Source organism: Antedon mediterranea, chromosome 2 (genome assembly GCF_964355755.1).
Source record: "Antedon mediterranea chromosome 2, ecAntMedi1.1, whole genome shotgun sequence".
NCBI lineage: Eukaryota > Metazoa > Echinodermata > Crinoidea > Comatulida > Antedonidae > Antedon > Antedon mediterranea.
Window position 1 is genome coordinate 19,469,435 of NC_092671.1, and position 10,197 is coordinate 19,479,631.

The 10,197-nt window shown below is 34.0% G+C and overlaps 1 protein-coding gene across 1 annotated transcript; it reads left to right on the plus strand.

Moving 5' to 3' along the window:
• Positions 1–1,837: 1,837 nt before the first annotated feature.
• On the plus strand, positions 1,838–10,182 carry LOC140040693 (vacuolar protein sorting-associated protein 72 homolog). Its single transcript, XM_072086818.1, has 7 exons — positions 1,838–1,985; positions 4,319–4,443; positions 5,479–5,631; positions 6,522–6,648; positions 8,103–8,297; positions 8,632–8,791; positions 9,276–10,182. Exons 2-7 carry the CDS (start codon positions 4,324–4,326, stop codon positions 9,568–9,570), a joined length of 1,050 nt encoding a protein of 349 aa, XP_071942919.1. The 5' UTR covers positions 1,838–1,985; positions 4,319–4,323; the 3' UTR covers positions 9,571–10,182.
• The last annotated feature ends 15 nt before the right edge of the window (positions 10,183–10,197 follow it).

Sequence of the window (10,197 nt, forward strand, 5' to 3'; positions counted from 1 at the left end):
TTTGGTGCCATGACTATAACGGATATTATGTTGCATTAATGTTAATTTGGTAAGGGGCGGGTGGAGGTTACAGGAGGATCTAGTTTTATGGGTATGAATACTATTATTTTTTATAAAGCTTCAAGAAAGTTTTAGTTGGAAGTAGACAGTTGACATGTTCATAGACGAAGGTGCATTGTTGGAGGATATTGGTGTTTAGTTTTGGACAGTTAATAATTTAAGGTCAGAGAAAAGCTCACTAGTGTGATCTAGGCGTGATGCACCAGAGATAAGGCAAATAGCTTCTTTTGGAGAATAAAAATGTGGTTGAGGTTTGAGACATAGTTTTTTGCCCAGACAATATTACAGTAAGAAATAAAAGGTAAAACAAGTGAACAATAAATCATGCGAAGGACTTCTTTGGGCAAGTAAAATGAAAGACGATATAAAATTCCAATTAGGTAAAGCATAATCTCTGTTATGTTGTTATCAGATTCTATAGTGTAGTGGTTATCATCTGCCCGGCCATCTGCCTAACACGCAGAAGGTCCCGAGTTCGAGCCCTGGCGGAATCACTCTCAACCTAGATTTTTACAATATAAGGGGCATTCCCACCTGTTCCGTATCGCGGAATGGAGGACGGCGCCGTTCATTTCAACATGACGCGCCCGTTTACCGTTCCGTGAAAAACGTTCACGGAATTATTACATTCGAACGTTCCGTCACGTATTCCGTGACCTCGCATCATGACAACGGTGTCAAACGTTATTTTCATTAAAATGGCAGCCGTTTCTGGGTGGTCATCATCAGATGATAGTGAGGAAGATTGGATATCATTTTTTTCCGCTGTAATTTTAGCCAGAAGGAAAGAGAAATGGGTTAACGAGGTCTGTTGTTCTGAGAGAAAGAAATTCATGGGTCAGTTTCAAACGTTGGTAAAGCATAATTTGGCGACCAATGAAGATGAGTTCTTCAATTATTTTTTGAATGACGCCTCACCAATACGGTTATCTGGTCGATTTGATTAAAGATGACATTAAAAAACTTAGGCCTAAATACAAGATTCAGAGAGAGTATATGCGAAAGAACGTCTATCCATCTGTTTAAGGTAAGGTATTGAAATTAAATTCCCCCCTAAGCATGATTCATTAAAAAAAACTTCAATATGCCACCTCATACTTACTTACTTACTTAAGCCTTGTTACACCTAGCAGTGCATAGGCCATCAACTACACGTCTCCATCTGACACGGTTCTGGGCAATTCCTTCCACCTCTGTCCAGTTATAGCCAGCATCCTTTACCTCCTGATCCAGTTCCCTCCTCCATGTGTTCCTTGGTCGTCCTCTTTTTCGTTTTCCTTGGGGATTCTATGTTAGGGCATGCCTAGTTATGTTGTGTTTTGGTTTCCTTAGTGTGTGACCAATCCATTTCCATTTCCTTCTGCTAATTTCAATTTCCACTGGCTCTTGTCCAGTTCTAACCCAGAGATCCTCATTTCTTATTTTTTTCTGGCCACCATATTCTGAGAATCCTTCTCAGACATTTATTGATGAACACTTGGATTTTCCTTATTATTTGTAGTAGTCCTCCATGATCCATATAACAGTACTGATTTGACATTTGAGTTGAATATTTTGATCTTTGTTTCTGTGCTGATGTATCTTGCCTTCCATACCTCATAGTAGGTAGTATATGCATAGGGCCTATGATTATAAAGTTATTCATTTTCACAAACAAAAATTAATTCAGTTACATAGTACAATTTATTTTAGAAGTTAATAAATGCATAATTGGCACGCCATAGAAGTAAAGCATGCTCTCCTCTCCTCTCTCCAGCCTCTCTCTCTCTCTGAGCTGTTTGATGGCTGGCTGGTTGGTTGGCGCGCTGGCAAGCTGTGTGTGCCGCCGTATTTTCAGAAAGTCACGGTGTACTTGGCCTAGGAAGCTATTGTATAAAGGCTAGGCTACATATGTAACATTTGTTGTTGCTTATATAACAAAACAGGTATATTTAAATAAAATGAAAATTTACAATAGTTAAATGATGTTAGCCTTGCGGCTAGGCTTGTTGGATTCGCTTGTTGTTTTATGTCTAGGCCTATAGGCTAGGCCTAGCTAGGCCTACTAGGCCTAGCCTAGCTAGCCTACCTACTAGGGTAGGCCAAGGCCTATAGGCTAGGCCCTAGAAGTCCAGGCCTACTAGCCTAGGGCCTAACTTAACTAGGCTAGGCCTAGGTAGGTAGACTAGGAGGTGATCCGTTGTTTTGTTGAAATTTGTAGCCAGCAGACAGAGCAGTGCTGGGTTGTCTCACAGTGTTTGTTTCGGTGGTATACTTCCTAGCTTGGCTAGCTAGCTAGCCTAGGTAGGTAGGCCTTATTATTAGCTAGAGGGATTGCCTTCTAGGGCTAGAATATAGGCCTAGGCTAGTAGTAGGCCTAGGCCCAGATTAGGCCAAGTTGAGCCGCCGACAAGTTGAGCCGCCGCTAGAAAAACATTATTTTCTATAAAATGCTAAATGCTAACTTTCGCCGGTGCTCGTTTCTATTTAATAGAAGTTCTATTTTTATTGGTGGGGATAACAATGTAATTCAAAAGTTTATATCACGATTTTTCGTATATATTATTAAATATTACAATTTAAAGAAATTTATGAAAATCTGACTTGTAGATTCCAAAATATAAGGCCTAAAACATCACTGAAAATGATCGTTTTTAGCCAATAATGACGTAAACATGTTGCCCCCCCCCCCCCTCAGGCGGCAGTTGTATGAACTAGGCCTAAAGGCCTACTCCATTTTTCGGTAAAATAATTACGTAAAATCAGCGTTTTTTAGGAAAATATTTTGTGTATTAAAATAGTAAAATTCAATAAAATATGGTGTTAAAAGATAGTAAATAAAAATAATAATTATTTAACCTCATTCGAAGAATACCAATACTCTATTAGTCCTGGAGACAACGTGATTTTACGTGGTAGGCCTCCACGCGAACAACATTTTATGGAGTGCACAGCATTTTTACCTTGAAAGATTAAAAAACAATTACATTATTAAATATGACTACCTTCTATTGCTGTGTTATGGCGGTTCAAACCAACAAAATTGTAGTATGTAATTATATATTATTTATTTTCATGACACAATAAACATAAAGACCATGAACTTATATTATTATTATGTACAGGACACCGCTCTAATCACTACGCGAAATATCGTAAAAGACGCACTGGGCGTTTCATAGAAATTACCGGCGGCTCAACTTGCCCTAGGCCCTACTACTACAGTAAGTATTTTTTGCCTAGAAGGAAATTCGGTCAAGAAAATGTGAATGAAGACCTGACTGACTAGGCCTAGCTAGGCCTATACCTATTTTGGCTAAAAAAACTCCGTCCTAGCTAGGTTTAACTGTTTGGTGAAAGATGAAATATCAGTACAGTATGTGTAATCTGGGAAGGTAATAAGTACAAAAATAGATCCGGGCCTAATCAAATTTTGATTTCATTGTATACTACTACTGTACATGTCGGACTTTAGGTCGATATCCCCGAGTTGTACAATGAATGATTAAATTTACCCCCTAACTTGTTTTATGTTGGAATGGACAGGGAATATCAGTAAAGGGGATAAAGACCAAATTGAAAAGGTGCTGGGTAGAGCGGGGAAAGTAATTGGTTAGTCTGTGCAAACGCTTGACTCTTTCTACAGCAAACACATCAATCATCCTCCCTCTCCATAGCGACATTATCAGCTCCGTAATCATTAGAAGTGGTAAGATAAGGGAGGTGAATGCACAGATGGACCGTTGCAAGTACTCGTTCTACCCAGCTGGGATACGACATTATAACAAAAGATTTGTTAGATAGTTCTTTTTTTTTCCCTTATATTTATTTTAGGCAATCCAAGATGTGAGCACTGTAATTTAATTATATTGTTAGATATTTAAAAGGAATCTTTATCTGTAAAATTAATATTTAGTAATCAATTTTTCTTTTACGTAATTTGTTGCATAAATAAAAGACAGTCAGACGTACACTCTCTATTAAAGAAGTATTGTCCCCCAAAAACATGAAAAATGAAGATTAATTATTTAAATCAAACTTTGAATTGGTTAGTTTTAATAAAGTTAATCACTTCCATAGAAAAAAACCAAACATTTTCCGTTATAAAATAACATGATCAAAATAAATTTTTTAGATTCAATTTTTGGTCAAGGTAAATTTCACCTAAAATCTAAATGACGAAAATGTATGTATTAAGCGGAGTCATTGAAATCACACCAAACATTGAGATCATTAAGAATTAATTCTTAAACTCTTATATTTTTATACGCTCTTGTAGACAACATGAGCCTTGTTGGTGGTCGAGAGAAGCGTGTTACAGCTGGCAACAGGCTTCATCGTATGTTAGCTGAAGAAGCGGATGAGGATGACTTTTATAAAACAACATATGGTGGATTTTCAGAGGTAAATTACTAATATAACAAATTTTCAGTCATAGTGACTTTTTGTAGAATTTCATATTATTAGTGGTGATCTTGTACTGTGCTTATTAGTGGTGATCTTGTACTGTGCTTATTAGTGGTGATCTTGTATTGTGCTTATTAGTGGTGATCTTGTACTGTGCTTATTAGTGGTGATCTTGTACTGTGCTTATTAGTGGTGATCTTGTACTGTGCTTATTAGTGGTGATCTTGTACTGTGCTTATTAGTGGTGATCTTGTACTGTGCTTATTAGTGGTGATCTTGTACTGTGCTTATTAGTGGTGATCTTGTACTGTGCTTATTAGTGGTGATCTTGTACTGTGCTTATTAGTGGTGATCTTGTACTGTGCTTATTAGTGGTGATCTTGTACTGTGCTTATTAGTGGTGATCTTGTACTGTGCTTATTAGTGGTGATCTTGTACTGTGCTTATTAGTGGTGATCTTGTACTGTGCTTATTAGTGGTGATCTTGTACTGTGCTTATTAGTGGTGATCTTGTACTGTGCTTATTAGTGGTGATCTTGTACTGTGCTTATTAGTTGTGATCTTGTACTGTGCTTATTAGTGGTGATCTTGTACTGTGCTTTTACTTCTATGCCTAACATTTGAAAGTTCTATCACTTTAGTTTTTGTAAAATAATTGATTTATTTAATGTAAATTGAATTTAAGGCATTTTTATAGTATTTCAGATTTTCCCACACAAAGCAACATAATTTGAAAAAACAAGTGAACGCTGTACAAGGAGGGCCATGGGAACACCATTATCACTTGGGCACACCTACCGTCTTTCTTAAATCAATATTAATAAATTATTATATATATTAAATAAATTAAAATATTGTGCGCCCCTGAAAATGAGAAGATTCACAATAAGTAGACAGGTTCTAGACAGAAATTTCTCATTTTGGCAAACATGGCATGTCAAAACTATGAGCTGGTGGCGCTACATAAAAAGGGACAATAACTAGTCTGAAACTTGTGGCAAGTCTACTCAATAGGTATTTTGTACTTGACAGGAAGTTGATGACAATGAATATGAAAGTGAAGCAAGTGGTAAAGAATCATCAAGTGATAGTGACATTAGTGAATCGGAAGATGATGAACCAGAATCAAATGATGAAGATGAAGGACCAAAAAGAAAGAAGAGAGTTGTTACTAAAGCTTATAAGGTAAGAAAAGATAAAAGACCAAAAAGGAAGAAAAGTGTTGTTACTAAACTTATAAGGTGAGAAAAGATAAAGGACCAAAAAGGAAGAAAAGTGTTGTTACTAAACTTATAAGCTAAGAAAAAATAAAGGACCAAAAAGGAAGAAAAGAGTTGTTTCTAAATCTTATAAGGTAAGAAAGGATAAAGGACCAAAAAAAAAAAAAAGAGTTGTTACTAAATCTTATAAGGTAAGGAAAGATAAAGGACCAACAAGGAAAAAAAGAGTTGTTACTAAATCTTATAAGGTAAGAAAAGATGAAGGACCAACAAGGAAAAAAAGAGTTGTTACTAAATCTTATAAGGTAAGGAAAGATAAAGGACCAACAAGGAAAAAAAGAGTTGTTACTAAATCTTATAAGGTAAGAAAAGATGAAGGACCAACAAGAAAAAAAAAGAGTTGTTACTAAATCCTATAAGGTAAGGAAAGATAAAGGACCAACAAGGAAAAAAAGAGTTGTTACTAAATCTTATAAGGTAAGGTAAGAAAAGATGAAGGACCAACAAGGAGAAAAAGAGTTGTTACTAAATCTTATAAGGTAAGAAAAGATGAAGGACCAACAAGGAAGAAAAGAGTTGTTACTAAATCTTATAAGGTAAGGAAAGATAAAAGACCCACAAAAAAAAAGTTTATAGAGTAATAAAAGATGAGGTACCAAAAAAGAATTGTTTGCAAGGTAATAAAAAATGACTAAAAAGAAAGAGTTGTTACTAAATTGTATAAGGTAAAAGATAAAAGACCAAAAAGCTTATTAGTTAAGAAAAGCCAAAGAGAATTTGTTGTACTTAAGTGTACTATACTTAAGCTTCACGTACTGTATTTTATTACATGTATTAATAATATTCATTATTTAGGAACCTGTCAAAAAACCATCAAAACCAAAAAGCAGTAGTAAGCCTCATCAAGAGAAAACAATTGTTGAAAAGAAATCTTCCCAGAGAATAGACACGGATGCAAGCAAGCAAAGTTTATCATCATCTTGTAAGTGTGGTACATAAAATTTTCTAAGGAATCACTATAATAATATCAGGTGTAACGATTTAACTACTGTTTTTATATAAGAATTTTGCCAAATTCTATAATTGACCATTTTAAAAAGTTTTTAGTAGTGGTTTCTGTTTTTTTCTTTATGTATAAAAAAAACTTACAAGTTCAACCAGTTAATTAACAAATTTGCCTTATACTAAAGTTACAGATATATTGCCCCCCTAATGTTGAATTTATTTTAACAGGAAGGAAAACAATGGGTTATTAGGAAAATATTTTTAACTATTGTGGAGTAGCTTTGCGTCAGGCAGTTGAGTCAGATGTTTGCCATACTCTAATGGAAGAAAAGTGTTCTAGCCATCAGCACAAGCTTGATGGTCTATAGAGGTACATGAACAGAAAGCTAGTGATCTGGAGGGCATGGGGTCGGATTCTACCCAAGAATAACTTGCATTACATTATTTTTTTGTTTTCAATGTACTTAGTATAAAGTACAAAATTATGTCCGAGTAGGGCAAACATATGACCAATGTTTTTTTTTCTTTGGGAGTGAATGACTTTGAATTGAATATTAATCTTTTCATTCATCATTTTTTGGGGACATTTCATTTTTAAGCTGTGATTTTGAACAAATCATGTTCACATTATCCAAGCTTATTCATATGTGTAACATTAGATTTTTAATAAAGATGTATAGAAACTGGTTTGCTTCCTGTCTTAAGCGGTGTACTTGTTTATTAGGAGGGAAACTTCAAAAGGGAGTGAATTGATTTAAGAAAGCACCCTCTAGAGACATGGGATTTCCGTGCTATGATAATCTTTACTTTATGTCAAGGAAAGCTTAAAATTTTATTGGAAGAATGCGACCTATGGAGACCAAAATAACTTCCTATAGATTATAATCTAGAAGGGTGAAGTATATTTTAGTTCTTAAAACATATGGTCTTTCTTAAGATAAGTGCATCCTGTGTTTGTGAAAAGCTTGGGTACTTAACATAAAAAGCATCGTGTATTGCTATCCATCGAGATAGAGTATTTAGTTTTTTACATATAGTAGAAAAATGGTTTTTCTACCCCTGAATAGTCGAATACTAACAGGGTTTGAGAAAAATAGAATAGGTGTTGAGATTGGGGATGTTTCAAGATTTTTAATGTAATTTGGCTTATCAGTTCAATTTAATTTTCATAAGATACATCATAACAAAAAAATGAGAGTTTACAAAATGTACAACTTTAATAAGCCCAGAGGACTTTAAAGCTAGTTCCACCAGAAAAAAGAGTAAAAAAGTATAATTATATATTTCAATATGAAAATATTTTAGAAGTTATATTTGAAGATTGAAAGTAGAAATACAAATTTGTATATAATTTGCCATGAGTATTCTTGACTTACATATTGATAAGTAATACTTAAAATTATCAGCATTTTATTTAACATTTATATTTAGTGAGAAAATCATCAAGGAGATCTACGATACAAAGAGTAACAGAATTTAAATCTAGAATCAAAGAACGTGAAGAGAAAGCGAAAAAAATGAAAGAGCAAGTGTCAAAGAAGAATGCACCAGAAGTACGTCGATTAACGCAGGAAGAACTTCTTAAAGAAGCTAAGAAAACAGAAATTGAAAACATTGCTTCTCTCAGTAAGTACACATTTAGTAGAGAATTGGTATATAAAATGCATGTCATGTTTACAGTATGGTTAATAGAAGATCATTAAGTTAAAAAGTTAAGAGGTTTAGAGAATAATATTATAGTCATCTTGTATCTTCTTTTATCACTCCTTAATTGTGTAAAGCTTGAGTCAACTTGATGATAAATTAAAGTCGTTTAGCGCATAAAAACCAATAACTGCTGAACTGATAAGCTCAACGTCTTGAAAGTAACATATATTTATTTATATCAATGAATTCATGTTTTTTTCCTAAAACACTTTTGTTTTCCATGTAATGTATTCTTTCAATTTATCAATTTCAGAGGCATACCAACTTTTGGAAGCAAGTAGAAAGAAACAGAAGTTTACAAAACAAGTTTACAAGGGTCCCACAATCAAATACCGCTCAATGTCAATGCCGTTAGTGGAGGAGATTAAAGATTCTAATTCTACTGATGTGGTTGTGGATAAGGATGATAACAAGTAAGTTGTACATTTATTATTTTTTTATTAATAATCAATATGCATGCTTCATGTATTAATAGCTAAGAAGTTATATCAAGGTTTGGTTGCAGTAAATTATGGAAAAAGTAGTGTTTCTACCGAAGTAGGAAGCTAATTGATGTAAGGGTGTTGGCCTATGACACCATGCATACTTCTGAAAAAATAGTAAATACATCTCACTCTTCTTAAACAATTATTACTTTGACCGCATTCACAGCTTTTTGATCCTACTTTTTGTATAAATTCTGCACCCTACTGATTTCATTTATTTGTTTGAAAAAAATGTCTAGAGCTTCTAAAGAGATGGTGAAAGACCTTGGAAAGATTTCTGTGGGAAACGAACATTTCTCCTGTCTGTATCTTAATTGCTTTATTTTATGTTTTGTCATTTTGAATAAAAAATGTTTACATACACTTGATTAACACTAAATTACTTAAATAATGATTTTATATTTGTTTACAGTGTAAAAGTTCCACCTGAAAAGAAGAAATTTTCGAGAAACTTTATCACGTTTAGTGACTCAAAAACATTTGATGAATACTTTCCAAAGAAAAAGAGCCGAAGCCATGGCAAGCAGATTTGTCCAGTTACACGACTACCTGCCAAATATCTTGATCCAATTACTAACATTCCTTACGCCACAATACAAGCCTTCAAAGTAATACGAGAAACATACGTACCAGAACATACAGAGGATTTGTTGGACTACAGAAAAGCGATTAAGTCATATCCACAACCAGTGAAAGCAAGTCAATGAAGACAATTTTAAATGGTATATGGCAGTTGGACTTAAGGGGCGAAGCTGTATGTTGTAGCATTTTAAGAAAAAAGAACAGTTGTTTTAACTGTTTTTTTTTTTCATCTTTAAAAAGATGCTAGACAGGGTTCTTGGATTCAAACAGTACAGGTTTTAGATTACCTCCCTAGAACAACTACTACCAGACAACTACCCTCTAGGACTGAACATGATGTAGTTATCCAAGAGGGAAATTTGTAAAATATTTTTTCACTATTGCTTGCCACTAAGATTTTGCAAACTATGCAATATTGGCAATTATATGTACAAGTGTGATCTTGTAAAACTCTGTCTACACTATCAAACTAGTTTGACAAAAAAAGTGTGAAATGCCCAAATATGGGCATTTTTTTTTGTCACATAAAGTTTGAATGAGTTTTAAGAGCAGTATATCAAACCTACACAAATGGTTGAAATATATCTGTTATATTGTATACAGTATTGTAATATAGATGAAAACTCACCTGTTTGTGCCCAATACCAAGACAGTAGTTTCTTCAATTTGCTTTGTGGGCAAGCTAGTAAGTGAAATTTCTATACTGGTAATAATAAATCCAATGCAAATTTTTTAAACGTGTTAGTTTTTAT